The 18,206-nt window shown below is 36.5% G+C and overlaps 1 protein-coding gene across 8 annotated transcripts in view; it reads right to left on the bottom strand.

The window, feature by feature from the left end:
- TRDN (triadin) overlaps window positions 1-18,206 on the bottom strand; it is a 239,720-nt gene that overhangs the window by 6,842 nt on the left and 214,672 nt on the right. For all 8 annotated transcript variants that reach the window (XM_075046871.1, XM_075046868.1, XM_075046869.1 and 5 more), the window contains 4 exons: window positions 17,109-17,135; window positions 15,959-15,994; window positions 15,716-15,760; window positions 14,861-14,908 (listed from right to left, as the gene is read on the bottom strand). In XM_075046871.1, the coding sequence (XP_074902972.1) occupies window positions 14,861-14,908; window positions 15,716-15,760; window positions 15,959-15,994; window positions 17,109-17,135 (156 nt within the window). The remainder of the gene's footprint in view (window positions 1-14,860; window positions 14,909-15,715; window positions 15,761-15,958; window positions 15,995-17,108; window positions 17,136-18,206) is intronic.

An 18,206-nucleotide genomic window follows, 5' to 3' on the forward strand; every position in this document is an offset into this window, starting at 1 on the left:
GTATGGTATGTGAGATCTAGTAATTACTGTTATCAGAGTATAAGACTTAGTAAGCAAGGCGTTATGCTTCCAAATGTAGGTACAGAAAGAGAGCATTTTCAGGTTTTGGATGATAGTCAAACTATTAAAACCTTTTTTTTCCATACCCTCTTTGTAGATTGCTTCATATTAATTCTCTGAGTACAAAACTACTCAAATTTCATCAGCGTGCCTTGCTGGGATGGATCTTTTATATTTTACCTAATCAAGCAACCAGAGCTTTGAAGGACAATATTGCAAATGTTTGTGGTTTAGGTTTTTTTGTTTGTTTGTTTCATATTGTCCGGTAAGCATCTCATATATTGTCTTTCTTCTTTATGGCTGATGAGATTCACACTTTCTGTAAACTGAATGGTCTGTCTTTAGCATATTCTAACTTGTTAAGCAGAATAAAGTCAGCTGCCCATATAGTAAGTCTATGCAAGAGGAAATGGTTTCAGATTTACACTTTTTGCTATGTGCTTTTTCACTATTTCCCTTTCATGTTGCCCTTCTGAGGCTGCTTTATCTAGAAAACATCAGCTGCAAAACATGCAGATAAGAACTTCACTCAAAAAATACCAACATCTTTGGAACTGTGTCTGTATCAGAGTCTGCAACAGTGTTATGATACAAGCCATAGTCAGGAGAACAATTTGAATTTTGGCATCCAAATAAGACTACAAATGCATCCCATTCTGCCTTTGTAATTCCCACGTTCAATGTGAATACAGAATGTGTCTTTTAAACTGAAGAGGGTTCTCACTTTGAATATATTGTCTCATATCTTCAGGGCAAATGCTACCAAAAAAAGATGAACAGTAGGAGCAAAACATGTGGTTTAACACTAGACGTCTTTTGTCAGCTTAGCTGAGGCAAAAAAAGACTTATATCTGGCCTTATGCTTTTGTTTAGGATGTAGCTTATGAGAATTCATGTAATTACTTCAATTTCTCTTATGAGTACTACTGAGGAAAAAAAAAGTCAAGGCTGGAAAAGTATAAAAATGTTTTTTTAACAAATTCTAACTAATGCTGTTATATAAGGACATTTGATACCCAAGAGGAATTCATTTCTGAAAGGCTGGAGGAGGGGGTATTTTCTTCTTTGTTTTTTCACTTTGTGAAAGGATCAGGTACTTTTTGTCCTCACAAAAAAAGAGAAATCTTTTAAATTATTTTTGATCTTTTAAAATGATTTTTGCCTGGATGGAAATCAGTTTGGAGTGAGAACAGCCAAGATGAGTTCCAGAAAGCAGAGAAACAAACAAAACCTCTATGATTCAAGGTTTGTGTGAAGCTGTTTAGGGCTGGTCAAGAGGAAATGCTAAGTACCTTGCATAGATAACAAATAATTTATACAAATATTCCCTGGAGCTTATGTGTGCTTTTGATCTCTAAGTGACCTGCATCTCACACAGAGGGTTGGTTTCAAGAAATGTGAGGAATATTGCAAGAGGACTCTCCTGGTGCTTTCAATTCTTCAGCAGAAAGGAGGAAACCAGCCTATTGAGGTCCCGCTGGATGGCAACACAGCCCTCTGTGTACCAGCTGTTTCCCCCAGTATTGCATCATCTGCAAACTTTCTGGGAGTACTCTGCCGCATCATCCAGACCATTAATGAAGGTGATAAGTGGAACCAATATTGACCCCTGAGTTACCCTGCTAGTTGCTGGCCTCCAACTAGATGTCCTGTCACTGATCACCACCCCCTGGGCCTGGCAGTTTAGACAGTTTTCAATCCACCTCACTGTCTGCTCATCCAGCCCATACTTCATCAGCTTCTCTGCAACGATCTTATGGGAGACAGTGCCAAAAGCCTTACTGATGTCAAGGTAGACAATATCCACTGCTCTCCCCTGGTCTACCAAGCTAGTCATTTCATCATAGAAGGTCATCAGGTTGGTCAAGCATGACTTTCCCTTTGTGAATCCATGCTGACTGTTCCTGATCAACTTCTTGTCCTTCATGTGTCTGGCAATGGTTTCCAGGATTAGCTGCTCCATCACCTTCCCAGGGACTGAGATGAGGCTGACCAGCCTGTACTTCCCTGCATCCTTCTTCTTGCTCTTTCTGAAGTCACAGCAACCTTTACTTTCTGCCAGTCCTCAGGTACCTCTCCCAGTTGCCATGATCGTTCAAAGATTATTAATTTTGCTTTGAGGATCTAGTTTAACATTTAAAGACCTAGAATGCAAATTACATACTATTCATTGTTAATTGTTCTCATTAAGCCTATTGAATGGAAGAGGTAACAGGTAAAAGACAACTAGCTGACACAAGTCCCAGTAAGGGATGAGACACTGGAGAACAAATAGAATCCCAAAGCCATGAGATTGTTGGAATAGTTAAACAGTGATTTTAGATACTGTTCCATTTCCACATATTCATATACGGCAACGATACCAGCAGAATTGACTTGGCTGAGAACTAGCAGACAGGCTCACAAAAGTCCAAATACATCCCAGAATCAGATCTAACTTTCAAAGCATGCACATCTAGCATATCCCCTACAGATACTACTATGGTATCATCCACAAGTCCTTTACCATCCCAAATAGATTGATTACTGTGTCACATCTCTGGCAAAAGCAGTGAAGAGTTAAATCCACCTGTATATGGCACAAACCATTGTTTTATGTGAATCTGTATAGAATATTAGAATCAGTGTATGAGAAAGCTTCACACTCAGGTTTGAATATTGCTTAACAGGTGGTTACAGTTTTTTGCCTTATGGTGGCTTATGTTGGTTAACAGTCTTTATTTACTGTCTGGGCAGGAAGATTCACACTCAGCCATTTACATTACCAAAGCATGAGAAAGCAGACACTGATGAAGTGACAATAAGATCCCAAATCTTTCTCTGCTGAGGGAAGCATTAAGGAATTGCTAGGAAAGAGAGGAGTTTTAAATCTGAATAATCACCAGAAGACCCTTCCATATGAAGGGAATAAAGGGGTCTTCAACCAGGGGTCCCCTTCTGTGACAAATCTGGATGGGGAAAGATTTTCATGAGAAGTCCAGTCACCAGGACACAGACTATTAAGCATCTGTCAGCTAATTAAAAGAACTCTGTAGTGGAAGAGACACTTTAAAAGCTCAATGCTAGGTAAACACTGACTTGTTCATCTTCATGCTGCATATTTATGCCTTTATAGATCCTTACATCCTAATCAGTCTGTTTTGGAATTATTTCTGTGCTGATTTAGCTGAAATAGTTCTTTAAGAAAACTGATGAATATGAGGGTAACTCCATCCTTAGAGATGTGATGGATTTTAAAACTCAAGGTGCTGGGACGCTGTAAAAGTGTTTGGCTTCCAACACATTGATCCACAGTTTCCAAAGGATGATAGCTCTACTTAAGCAACCTCTCTGGTTTGGGAATTGGCAATTCAGGGGCTAAAGAGGGAAAAACAGTTTTCAATTTCTTCTTTAGCTGTATGCAGTCCAACTGGTAACATATTTAAACTCCAAGGATGCGCAGGCACTTTGTGATAATTTTCATGAAAGCTTCTCCTGAGTTAATATAATTTAGTATCATTTTAAAGAAGACTGCTTAGGCATAGCTTTCTACCATTCAAAGTGCTAAACTACCATTCAAGTGCCTATTCAAGTAACTAATGGGAGTTTTTTGTAAGGGATTATGGTGATCCAAACAAATAAATGTATTTTTTTCATGATAGTATTTTTAAAAATTAATCTTATAAGGAAAGTGGGCAGAAAATTCAGAGAGGAATAAAATTTACTAATCCTAAAGAATATAAAGGTGTTCCTGTTTATGTGTTACAATGGTCAAAGTCCCATTTCTACAAGGCTCAGAGAGCTGTTTTTAAGGCAAGTCACCAAATAAAACATTCATTAAAAAGCAATAGCTTTTAGCAATAACAGTTTGGTTATTAGGGAAAAATTACAGAGCATGTGTGAAGAAACATTTTTTATCACTAGTATTTTCTAGTTTGAATCAAATTTCTTCACTTAGAGGCTTTCCTAATAGAATTAAACAATTCAACAAAGCACAAAAATTCAGGCAATCATAGCATTAGAAACAACTAATTAGTAAGCAATTACAAGTAAGAGGAAAGTATTAACAATTGCACTCATTTCTTTCTGATTGCTTCTCAGGAATGCACATACTGTGTTGTGGTTCAGCAATCAAAACTGAACCACACAAGAACAAAGAAGAATTGTTCCAATGACTGGGGAGCTGAAGTTTTTTTCACTTACTGAAGGGCAAGGAAGAGAAGCGGGTATTTTTCCCCTTGCTCTGCTTCTTTCCCTATCAAACAATTTGGGATCTTTCCCTTAATATTTCAGTAAAATTACAGAATGACAAACTGACTAGAGAAAGCACAGGGGCAGATGGGGAAAGGAAGTGGTGTGGAGTCCTTGCTCAGTATCACAAATTTTTGCCTTCATGCTTTCTAACACAAGTATCTAAGTCTTTGTGCTTAGTGGCACTGTGTAACTGACATTTAATTAAATCCCATTAAATCTCTGAAGAGCAAAGCTGAATGCTGAGGGCCTATGCGGGAGACCAAATACTGTTTTCCTAAACTCACAACATGGTCCATGTTTGGATACTGGCTATCCAAAACAACACGGTTTGCTTCAAAAACTAGATTTATCTTTTTTTGATAAATCCTTTCACCTCCTTTCTTATTATGGAGCATGCTGTACAGCCACACTACTGCCATTCTCAGGAAGTACAATGCTTAATGGGAAGAAGCAGGGGGAAAAGAAGAGGAGAAAATGTTTATATGTCCATTACACATAAGCAAGAAATATCACTACCACTTCAAATCAATTCTATATATCTAAAAACATCCCCTTAAAATGACATTTTTCTGGCATTGTATAGACAATGTGTAGATAGAGAAAAAAAGAAATTGTCCCATGAGGACATTTCTTTTGCATCTTATTTTGAGTCTTGAATAAGGAAAGAAAATGAAGAATGGTTGGAAAGTAGCTCTCAAAGCTACTTTCAAAGTATCTGCGATATAATGCAATTAATTGCTCATCTTTGCAAAGACCATCCAAGTTTTCATATCCCTTTTAGCAGGGGGTCTGTCAGATAATCAGTTATTAAATAAAAAAGTACTAAAGGTGTTTGAGTACCAGAGTTAAATACTAGCAACAGCATTGTTATTACAGGCACAAGAACTCTGATCACACATTCTCCTTGATGGCTCTTTTTCAAGCATTGTGAGACTGCAAGGTCTGGAGACGGTGAAAGTGTTATACTTCAAAAGAATAAACACACCTTCTCCCAAAAATAGTGCTCAACAGTGAGCAAAAAACACCCAGAAGATTGTTCCACTTCTTATGAGTGTCTGTGGTCCCAACTCCATCAGGAAATTTGCTAAATACACAAAAGAAACCAGCCTTTATTGGTGTTTCAATCAGTGGGACAAAACCAGTATCAGTACAAAGTCAGAAGTACGTCTCTAATAACATTTTCTTGGTATAAAACATGTTGTAAATGTATCAAATCAGTAGCACTAGAAGGTCACTCTGGTCACATTTAATGTCATTAGAGGCGAAAAATATCACCACAGTAAAAATATATATAAGATCCTAAGACCAGAACTGGTCAAAACCAGTTATGATTTGTTACTTATCAAAGTCAGTGCTCTTTTTGAAACATAACAACAAAGGTCAATAAATGAGATCTTTATTCTAACAAAACCCTTTTACTGCAATGAAAGGTAAAATTTATTATTTCTATCTTTTAGCTTGAATGTGATAGATGACACCTAACAACCATTTAAGGGAGCAAATAATTCTGTATTTTGCTACCTGGCTCTTGCCTTGTATAGTAAGAAGGCTTAATGGATAGATAAATTGTATGTTTAGAGAAAAGTGTTATATTCCATGTTATGGTCACTGCACACAAACAACATAACTCTCACATAAATGTGTGAATATCCTCAAAGTGACATTCCCCCAAAATTCATTAAAAAATTCTTTTTGTTAGACAGTGAAACCATACAAGATGTAACAGTGTGACACATGGTAACACAGACACTTCCAGCAGAGCAGAGCAATGATCAGAGTACACAGTCTTCACAATTTTGCTAGCATTAAGCTTTCAAAGGAGTCTGGTACTGGTGTTATGTGTTTTCTTAGTGAAACATAGAAGCAAAAGAATGAAACATTCAAGAAATTATATTTAAGAGGGATCAAAAATTAATGCAGGCCTGATCCAAAGCCTATTAAAATCTGTTGGATTTTTTCACAGTCTGCAGTGGCAGTTCCATGAGACTACAGTGGTATTTGGTGGGCAGCAATGTCGCATTGCTCGATAAACAATAATGGTGTCGTGATAGAATGCACTGTGTGCTCATCATGTACCCTAGGCATGTTGACGCGACATGGTCTCTGTCGACTCATTCCTATGGCCAGCATGTTCAACTAATGTAATTACAACATATTGCATTAAAATCATTGTTTCTAGTGAACTGTCAGTCACTAAAAGATTGGTTTAAACTTTAAATACAAAGTCATTTATGCACACAAAAAATGTATAAAACCAAAGAAGGTAAAAACAATCAGGGATCTTACTATGTTAACAAGAATGGATACCAAAAACCTGGAAGTTAATACCAGGTATTTATTCAGCTGGGAAGGCCTGGGATGGAGAGAGGAGGGGAGGAGAGGGGGAAGGAGGAGAAGAGAGGGGGGAAAAGAAGAACAGCAGAGATAAGGCAGTTAAGCAACTAATGAAAGTGAAGCTGGTGTTTGAATGATTCTAACTGAAATCTTTGTTAAATAAAGGGGTTTTTTTTTGGTTGTGTGTAGCATTATGTGTAGACATTTATCTTCCTCGGTGAGAACTTTTCTGCTGGGAGCAGCAGCACTCCTTTATGACAACAAAGTCAGGAAAGAGACAGTGCTTGAGCTATGCTGCTGATAAACCCCAGTAGGCGCAAATTCATCCCGCTTGACATCAGACATTAGAGGCACTACCTTCTGGATTTAGCTCTAGCCACAAGACGTAATGCTGGAGGCAATTCAGATTTCAAAGGGATGAGTAACCCATTGGAGAAGGTCCTCTCTCATTGGCCATGGAACTTGTGCAAAAATGCTCTTACTTAAGTGTTTATGATTAGGAGGATCGGATCTGTGCCTGTGTGCTACTTAGAATGAAAGATGAAGCTAAATTAGAATGTCTTTCTCACCCTGAATTTGCACAGTTTTAGGGACAAGGAAAAACAGAAAGAAACCATAGGAGCACTGTAGGCTGGCTTCTTTAAAATATTTCACAGCATCTGCTGCCAGTTCTGGTCTCACTAATTAAGAATTTCATCATATAATTATGATTTGTCCACTGGATTTTACTATACTGATGATAACCTGGAAACATGAACTCCAACATCAGGATGCCTGTTTTTCAGCTGATAAATGTTTAAAAACAAAATCTATGTTGACAAAAAAGTAAGACAGTTGCTTTATTCTCAAAGCAATGTCCCCATTAGAAGAGAAGGAATATTACATTAGAGGAATTACTTTCCTAAAGTTCAAGAGGGATTTGAAGAAATGGCCATTTATCTGAAGAATTACATTTTGTATAGAACTTTACTTTCATGAGCTATGTCATGGAAATACATGATATGTACTTCTCTTTTCTTGCAGTGTGATTTAAGAAGATATACAAGTCAAACTAAAGGGCAAAACAAACGACAATGAGAAGCATTAAGATTCTAGATATTGATATTTCATTTGTGGCAAAATCATTCAGAAACTTATACTGAGGTTTGGTTTTTTTTTTTCTCATTTGACTTGGCACAAATTTAGTATATATTTATAAATGCTTGGAGCCACTTAGTTTAATTTTAGCAGAATGTTTTGACCCAGTTAAGAGGAAGGGAATGAAATCATTGTCCAACAAGCATAAATGACATTACTAATTGGATTCATTTTGGAAACTTAGGCAAATCAGATTCTCATTACTGGATCTAAACCAGCATGCTAAATATTTTTTTCATAGTCTTTTTTTCCATAGGCTGCAACCCTCATATGTTGTTTAGTTAGAGTAATTTATCCCTACATTTATAGAAAATACAGATGTTTCTCTAATTTGCTAGGCAAATAATTTTTAGGCTTAACATGAGAAGTAATCAATTAATGAATTAATTGTAAAAAACCCCAACTTTTGACTAACTTGTCTGTTGTCAACTTTTGCTCATCCTTCAACTCATTTTTTTTTTGCCAAAGATATATCTTTATTTCTGAGATCTCTATCTGGACTCAGTTTTTCCTTAGTGTATTCGCTGGTAGAATTTTGCTTGTTCCCTTTTGGTGTAAACAACCATTCCAAGCTCAGAGGGCACATTATCAAGTGTAATGGGAGAGGTTTAATAATGTTTGTGCACCAAAATTTAGAGTGGACTTCATACACCTTGAACAAGACTTATGTTGAATGAGAGAACCTACATTTGAAGTCATGTTCACAAACCAGCTCTCCAATGACAACAGGAAATATCCCTCCATTATGGACTGCATAGCTCTCCTGATATTAAACTTAGTGCTGTACATGTGCATGAGCCACAAGAGCTAGCTGCATACATTATTAGATGTGCCTGATATTATAAGAATTAGTCTAGAATTATTTCTACATTTTACCCAGTAACCATTTTGAAGTATTTTACATAAAGAGATTTCTGAAGCAGAGACAGACCTTTATACCAAATAGATAAATCTTGTCTATTAATCTCCAGTATCAATGACTCTTGTATTAATGGATCTAGAATTGTGCAAATTCAAGAGGAACAGGCAGTTGAAGTTCCACCCATGTTATTCTGTAATTCAGTAGCCCTAGTACCCTCCTGGGAAGTGGAAAGTATAAAGGTGAGTGTCTCCAGGTGAAGAGGGCTCTGAAAGAGTGTCAGCTAAATCCTGGGAAGAGTACACAATGGCTATACAGGTATAGAGAAAATATCACTGTTACCACCATTTTAAAAGCAAAGTAATTATGGCTGCATTTTGTCAAGGGCCTGATGTTGCTGTTGGGTTAGTTGTACTCAAAGCATGTCTGGCAGACAGGAATTGTTAATCAAGTTTCTGGATCCTAATAAAGTTTTTGAAGGAACCAGACACTAGGCCAGCAGTTTTCCCTCTTTCAAAAACAGGGATGTAGGGGCCAAAAAAATTCTGTGCTTGCATGGGAAGGTGCCTTATGGATGTAGAAATCTTTGGCTTTATGGAACCTCTTTGACAGACTCTTTGGGACATTAAAATCTTCTAAAATAAGGTTTTGGGTCTGACTTGTATTTTTAACAGAGGGTTTCACTGTTGATTGGCAAGGGCTCACTGCTCATTAATCTTCAGGATTTATCTCTTATGGATTTTAAATGAGAGTCTGCCAATGGGGTCTGTAAAGTATATTCATGGTTGTGGCACAGCTAAGATTTGCATATCATAAGAAAAGGTTCTCAGTAATTTGAAGACTGAGCTAGTAAAGTTCAAGTGCTATTAACATGTAGCTAGTAGGAATTGAACTGAGTCAACCCTTCTTTTGTCACTGTGTTGGTAACTGTGAAAACTTAATGATTGTTTATTGGGGAGGTGGACTTTAAACTGAGTCCAAATACCTCTCATCATAATGCAAAGCCGATTGAGAATCAATCCCAGTAATTGCTAATTGTAAACAAATCTTGACAACAAATAAGCTCAAGGTAAGGTAATGGAATTACCAAATATAGCCAAAGGTAAAAAAGGAGATTAGTTTAGAGCTAGGGATAGATGTCCTCCTGTAGAAGACACAGCAGGAACCCAAAGTGCTTCTAGATTCTCCCCAAGAAGTTCTTTGTTTCAAAAGACAAAACTTACCCTTTGGGCATTTAAATAGAATGTCTGTAATTCATAACTTAGATTACAATGTCACTATGCTGAGAGGCTATGTATAAGCTTATAGTTAACATAAAACCTGATGTATTGTTCTCATTTGTGGTGTGTATTTACAGATTTAAAGTTTCAAAACTTATTGCAATCTATAGGAAGTTTTCCAGTGACATTTAATCAGCTTCAGACCAGACCATAAAGCTTTCATTTTACCTAGCTACCACAATATGGCTGATATTTCCTTCTTATATGGCTTTTCTATGTAAGAACAATCAGGAAGATTAATTCAAGTTAACTTTAAAAATGGATTAATTAGGCCGTATGAAAGTGTTGCATGGGCACTCATTCAGAATTAAAGCAGCCTCAGTGAAATTTTCATCAATTCAATTTCAAAATAGGTTAAACTAAATTAAATCAAGGTCATCTTAGTTCTTAATAAGTGACCACTCAAGCATTTAGCACTATTTAACTGAGCGCTTTAAACATACCCTTCTTGTTAATGCACAGTATTCCTCCATGTCCCTGCTTAGACAAGCCTGCTGAGATTTAGTCTCCAAGTATTTCTTTAAAAGTCAACTTCAGAACAGTGGAATGACTATCACCAAGTTGCTGGAAAGCCCGCATGTGCAGTCTTGGTCCTCACAGTTCTAAGAGATGTGAAATATTGAGACACTCATGGGTATCCACAGAATGGAGGCTGTTCTACATAGACTCTCCTGCAAGCAGCCTTAGCACGTGGCTCATCCTGCTCTCACGCTAAGCGCTTGTGCTGCAGAGTGATGAGCACCCTGGAAAATCTTACTGAATGAGAATATCCTGTACAGATGCAGGTCTTGTAAATGAATTAGCCCAGATCTTATATAAAAAATTCTGAAACTTCTCAGTGTGCCAGTTCCTTCTATTATTTTCCAGCCAATGGCACACTTTCTTGTCTCCAGAAAATACAACATTAATATTAGTGATTTATTGCTGGATTCTGGTGAGCAAAAAATGATGAATCACTAATACAAATTATTTCGAGGTTGCTATTACTGTTTTCATTATTACTTTCAGAGGCACAGCTGCTACAGTTAATGGTCCCTTCCCTGATCTATATTTCTATTTTGGGAAAGGACACCACATCTTTTCTCCTCAACATTTCTGTTCAGCTTCTTTGATCTAGTTGCATTCAGATGGTCAGCTTTGGGACTATGAGTTTATACAGCTGAAGTTCTGGAAGAAACTGCTGGCAGAATACCAGAACCATCACACCTCTGAGATACACAGCCTGTCTGGGTGGCAAGGAGAGTAGAAAATATAGTATGTGCTGTTCATCACCTATCTGTAGATGAGAGCTACCTGTCCTGCAGTGATGAAGTTCTTGTCTTCTCTTTTGAATATTGTGCTTTAAAAGTAGTTCAATGCTTCTATTTTATAGAACAGTACCAATATGTTTGTGCTCAATGAAATTGTCCCAAACTGCAACTTCAGAATAATGAAAAAGATTGTATTTTCCTCCAAAGTCTTCAAATGCTTCAGAACCAAGGAAAAAATAAAGTGGTCTCATTCTCTTTCAAAATAATGATCCATGGAAAACATCTTACACATTGCACTGCTGACAAGTTTATGTTCCCTTAGCACTGAGGAAACATCCTTGATGTTCTTTCAAATGGCTCTTACATCAAATCTCACATTAAATAGAACTTTCTGTTTTTGCAGATTTGGAAATCATCTTTGCATTGGAAAATATATTACAGGAAGCCAGCAAGTGCAAAGCAATAAAACAACCTTACAATAATAAACCAATCACCACGTGCTAATACAGACATGTAATGAATTCATCCACTGGAGTTGCTGAGGTTTTCATGTGGTGATCACTACGTGCCATTGCACATCTTTTACTGATAATATGATGAAATGATTCCTCTTTATGCTAGAAAACATCTGAGAAACTGTATTGCTCTCTGTCACTGCAGAAGCAGAGGAAAAAATCTAGTTGAGGTTTTTTTGTTTTTTTTTTTTAAGTGCTAACATAGTATTTTCATATAAATGGGGTTCCAAATCTGCTTAGAGATAATTTTAGTTTTCCCAGAGGTACAACTTTGACTAGACAGTAAGTATAGAAGTTCTCATGTCCAAGAAAGTTTTAAACCTCTAATAATATGTGAGGGTAGATGCATGAATTACATAAGTCTATTTACAACACATCTATTTACATGGAAGTTAGCATGACTAGTTTGATTTCTCTTGACCTTGAGAGTAATCCACACACTTCTCAAATTTAACAAATTTATGTAGGATTAGTATCAGTCTCATTATTTCTCACTTTTCATGCTCTTCCATAGCAGCCTCTCTTTATTTCTGCCACATTTGCACATCTGTGGGCTTAGATAACAGCACAGTAAAAACACCAACCTCTTCAACTAACTGTATGACAAACGCAACACACAGTTTCCTGAGTTTTCAGCCATGATGACAGTTACAAGGTAATTGCAATAAACATAATAAACTTTTGATTAAATTATATTTTCATACTCTCGTATAAGCCTTGAAACAAACTAGGACTTATATAAAAGTATACAGCTGTTCATATAAAGGGTAGGGTAGGTAGTCTTCACCACAGAGTTGAATTTGCACACTCCTCAAATTTTACTCCAAGAGTCGAAAAATCTGCTTCTGTGTACTTGCAAATATGTTTGTTATAAGATAGAAAGAAAAAAACGGAGTTCCAAGAATTCCCCCCCCTTTTTTTGTGTGGGGGTAAGTTTGAGTCTGGGTACAGGTGTTAATTTTGACATTTAGAACAGGTGAAAGGATGGGAAAAAATTCTAAGTAATTGTTTGCAGCTCTACAAGGGAGTGAAATTTAGTGTCTACTGCACATATCACCATTGTTTATGAAAGATACAGCACTGCTTAAAATTCTGTTTAAATGTGGAGCATTCTAAAATGGAAGATATATACAGCTTTATAAGTTGCTTATTTTTCTTTATCTGATTGCTTTTTAATATCAGGGAAAGCTTGAAGGACTGATCAAAATCTAAGAACACGTGAATATTCAGCTTTTGAAAGCTGAAAGAAGATTTACTATTTGAATTTTTAGATTAGCTCAGAATGTGTAAATCCTTTTCTACTTCCATTTATCAGCAAAAAGTATTAGTATTCAGCGCACTGGGGAAGATGCACTGGCTTCATCTGCAGACAGAACAGGCAACAGCTATCAAGTTCTGACTCAAGGGCACATGACCTAGGATTTGGTCTCAATTTTTAAACTCTCAATTTGAGCAAATACCAAAGAACAACATTCATAAAGAGAAATCACTTTGATGTTCTTCTGGAAACCTTTCATCTGTTGTCTGAAAACTAACTTGTTCTTTTCAGTGGACAAAGAATATTTGAAAACACTTACATAGTAAGTTCTGTTAGCAAAGCCAGTTATGAAGAACTGTTTGCACAGAGCTGCTTATGATCTGGTGAGCATCCACTCAAGAATAATTGCACAATAATAATGTGCAATTAAATTAACCAATCATAACAATTACTGTAAATGAAAGTCACAGGAACACAGTCTTTGAATGATGTAAACTTTGCAGGAATGTGATGTACAGGAGAAAGTCCACTGGCAGACAACTGTTAGTACATTCCTGTTTTACACTGAATTTGGAATTTTGCTGCATAAGATAATACTTTTTTCTCCTGGCAAAATCTTTGGTTTAACTTACTGGTTATTTATTATGATTAGCACTACTTGGTCTATGTGAATTCTATATTAATAAAATAGTAATAACTTTTACTAACAAAGATTCTACCTTCTGTATCTATCAGTTAGCAACAGCATCATTAAGAGGAATTAAAGTCTATATCTGAATCTACAACTCTATATTCCTGATTAAAAAAAAAAAAAAAAGCTAAACCATTCTTTTATGTAAATGTAGTATCCCTTACGCAACAAAGTCTTGTGAGCCATGTGTGCAAATGTTTTCATACAAATACACATACTAACATTTGGATGCTTGATCTTAGTATTTCATTTGCATTTTCTCTTCCTTGATGTCAGATTGTTCTGTGCTGCTTTTATACTTAGCTACCTTTTTTATTATTATTCAAATATTTTAAGTTTATACATATGGATAAATAGATATTTCTAAATATATAGATACATATAACTATATGTATATTACACATTTTATATCATGTGTAGGAGACTCTAAAGCATTCTACTTCTAGTAAAAGGTAAAAAAGTCATATAGAACAAAACAGTCTGGATGATTAGAGGTGAAATTCTTTGCTCAATAGTTTAAGAGTTGCACTGGGAGGATCCACATTAATCTTTAGTTCATATTTTCTGTGCAAACCGGTTACACCTCACAGGTGAGAGTAAGGACTTCAATCTTTGTCCGTCATGAATCAGTGCACTTCCACTGAAGTCACAGGGATTAATTTATGCTACTCAAGAATCTGGAACATATTTTTGTTTTTACTGTAAACTAGGAAAAACATAGAGCTAACCAATAATGCAATGCAGGGAGATTTCCTCCTAAGATGTCCTACCTTTACTCACCTTTTTTTTTGGGGGGGAGGGTTGGGGTGCAGGGCACACTGTGATAGGAGATGATATTTATTAATGTTGGAGAAAATAAACTGAACATGCTTCACCTCATGTGGTTTTGTTATGGAACAGATTTTCTATGAGCAGCATATGTTTGTTTTAAATAATGCACTGCCAAATTATTTACAGGCTACTTGGTTTATAAAGTAATTAGCTGAATATATGTTTAAAAGTTTAGGAAGGTGGTAAATCAATACCATTTGGGCAAATTATTCTCCACAGGAACAATATTTATGGATTTGATTTATTTGGCTTGCCTCACATCTTGTCGCTAGGCTTGAATGAGAGATGTGAAAAGATTGCAGGTGTGATCTCCTTTACAAAAAACCCCCGCCACGACCAAAAACTGAAAAACACAAAGGAAAGTTTTGGAAAGGAAAAGGAAGTTCCTTTACAATAAAGGAGGATCATATACCTGATGTCAGGTTGTGATGTCGTGGAGCTTCTTTTACTGGCGGGACTCCTAAAGAACAAAACATAGGTGATAAATTAATCTTCAGTTTCAGGCCAGAATATTTAAATAAATTTCAATAAGAAACATGCTAGTTTCTTGGAATCAACTCATAGATAGGAATCTCTATAAACTAGATTGGTTTTTTAAGTGTGAGTTTCCTAGTAAATTATTTAAACATAGAAATTTTATGTCTTGTAAAACCATAGAAGCAAACTGCTTCTAGATACTAGTTACAGCGAACTTGCACTAGTACAACTAACTAACTGTTATCCTTTGAGGTTCCAGGACTTCAACATACAACATTTGTATGCAAGTCACTGTCATTAACCAATGTGGAGAAGGCATAAATGTCTTAGACCACTAACTTAATAAATCAGTGTAACTTAGTATTATTAATTATCTTCAGAGTTATAGCAGAAACCATTTCTCTGTCTGCATATTACTGTAGGGAAACAATCAAGGCAGTGCTGGGTCCAGCAGGTTAATCAGAATATAGGTGACCACGAAGTCTATCTCGTGTAAAAAGCACTTCTTGTTCTCAGGGTAGTTATTCTACAGGGTGAAGCTGGTGATCTAAAGCTTCACACAAACGGTGGAGGTGAACTTTGCACAACCCACTAGGGAGTGTAACTTAATACTCACATGCAACGAAGCCATCAGACATTCAATTACTGGGGATTTATGCACAATTTCATCATTTTGGCTTACTTGCACATATTTAGACAGACTAACAAAGCTCCTCTTTCCAATCCCATGAAAAAACCCTAACATTTGCATTTTCATTGCTGTTTGCAGAGATTTTCATCCCTTTATTACCTTTGGTTTTTTCATCTTTTAGATGTTTCTTCTCAGTTGGTTTTTCTGGCAAGGAAAAAGTAGCACAGTTGGTAAATTGACTGCTGAATAGATTATTACCTAGTGTTTTCAAGTAAAATTCTTTGAAAATTAACACAGATCTTTTAGGGTTTGTTTCAAATAGCAATACATGCAAAATTGTAATCCTTTACTATTTTTATTGTGATCATCTTCTACATATATACACACAGAGTAAATTCCTACCTTCTTTTTCCTTAGTTGTCTTTGTTTTTTTCATGGCTAGAAAGATTTGCAAGGAAACAACATTAAGTGACAGGCATCAGAAATACACGGCTCTTACAATAAGTACATTGCACAAAGCTGATCTCCCTAGTAATTTCCCTGGAATAATAACTGTGGTAAATGTGTCTCATGGCATGTATACAGCATATCTAATATTACAACCGTGGCTGCTACCCTTAGTGGCAATAGCAGTTCTGGGCTTTCCGAACAGTCATTGGAAATTTTTTGAATATTGCTGGTTGCAGAGTACTTTGGAAACTCCTGATAAAGGTTTTAGGCACTAGACTTCTGTAATTCCCTAACTACTGCCAGAATTCCCTAATTATTGGTAGCCAAAATGCATCAGGGAAGGATCCCTCTGCCTATTGCCTGCTTCTACTCGATAATCTTGAAGGTCTTTTCCAACCTAAATGATTCTATGATTCTTGCCCTCTTTCCCAGACCAATTTCAATTGTTTGAAACAAGTAAACAAACAAACAAAAACCCCCAACCAGGATATAGAGCTAGATGGACCTTTCGAACCACCAGATGTGACCATTCTGAAGTCCTGCAGCAGTAGATTCTGATTTATTTTTCTCTAATTGTACGTTCACTTAAAACATGTGCTTTTTTCTTTTCAGCATCCTTTTCCCCAGCCTGCAAACACAGACATTTGGTCTGTGACTCCATTCAACAAGGCAGATTGAAATTAAGTCAGGTGTATTGCTTCAGGCGTCTGAGCCCATTTCAGTATTCCCTGTTGTCTGCAGCAGAAAACTGGCAGGCTGCCTTCAAATTGTTCGTTTTCACATCATATTGTCTAACCAGTTGTAATAAAGCTTTGTTCAATGTCTTCTGGTGCATGTGTTATCTGATTAACACTAGCTTGCTCAGTGCTGATCACCTGTGTCTAGCTCACCAAAACATGCCACAGAAGATGAACAGTGAAAATAACATTATCAGCCCATCAGAACAGTCTTTGGTAGAGAACTGCATAGCTGCAATGCTGTCACTTTACCAGTGCTGGTTTACATTAGTGTTGTTCGTTGTTGATGAACAATATATATTGATCAACACTGGCATGTTCATTAATTCTTTCCATAAGACATACCAGAGAAATGTAACATTTACCTGCTGCTGGGATTTCACCTGTTGGCTCTCCAGGAAAATAATCAGAAATGAAGAAGAAGGGGGGAAGGAAAAGAATATAAGGTTCAGTGCCATGTTTTTTCAAGGCAAGTAACCATTTAAATAGATCTTCTCTTTCATCTGCAACTTTTCTGCAGGGTATTAATTTGCAAAGAAATGTGCCTTAACAATGGGCGTGTACACAGAATTTCACACTGAAAGCTGAGTCTCACTCTTTGAAGTACTATAATCCAGCATGCAATGGTTCCTGCAAATGTAAACACTGTGCCAATCAAAGCTTTCCAGCAAGCAAATATTTAAATAGAGTTATTTTAAAATGTGCATTCAAGGTTATAGCTGACTATGCTGTTTTCCAAAAAATGTATTCAGTTTAATTGTTACCTCTCTTTTCTCATCATCCACACATCCCAACCAAAGACTGACGCTGACCTTGAATAGCTGGCATTCACCCCTGTATTACTGTTTCTTCTGCATTGTCAGTTTGCCTTGCCTTTTAAGAGTAAAAGCTCTTGAGAGCTGGAAAATTTTACTACATCTTTGCACAGCACCTGGCACAAAAGAAGCATATATTCCCATGCTGCTATAACACCCATAATAATTAATGAAAATTGATCAATTCAATGGGATAGAAATTCCCTGGTGTAAACCATCATTACTTTTTTTAAATCAAAGGAATGAATTAAATTGTGATTTAGAATCCAGGAATTTTTTACCCATCACTACTTCATTAGTCCCAGTTTTATTCTGGAACACAATTTTAAGGAAAGAGAATAACCTCACTAGCCAAGCAAATCCTTTATTCCTTGAACCTAGAGCTGGATATAAAATGAATATGCTGACAAAATATTTCAGGGTCACCTTTGATTGAATTATCTCCGTATTTTCTTCATGCTGAGTTTTGGCCTCAGATGCAGATGAGGTTCTACAGCTTACACCAAGGTGAAAATGTTTCAGTCAATGCTTTTTCAACAGGAAGACTGAGGAATTAAGCATGATTTTCACTAACACACCCCAGGAAACTTTCATTCAGGTATTTTTTCATAAGGGGACTCATAAATGTCAGTGCTCAATACTTAGGCA

This window comes from Buteo buteo, chromosome 15, assembly GCF_964188355.1.
Source record: "Buteo buteo chromosome 15, bButBut1.hap1.1, whole genome shotgun sequence".
Lineage (NCBI taxonomy): Eukaryota > Metazoa > Chordata > Aves > Accipitriformes > Accipitridae > Buteo > Buteo buteo.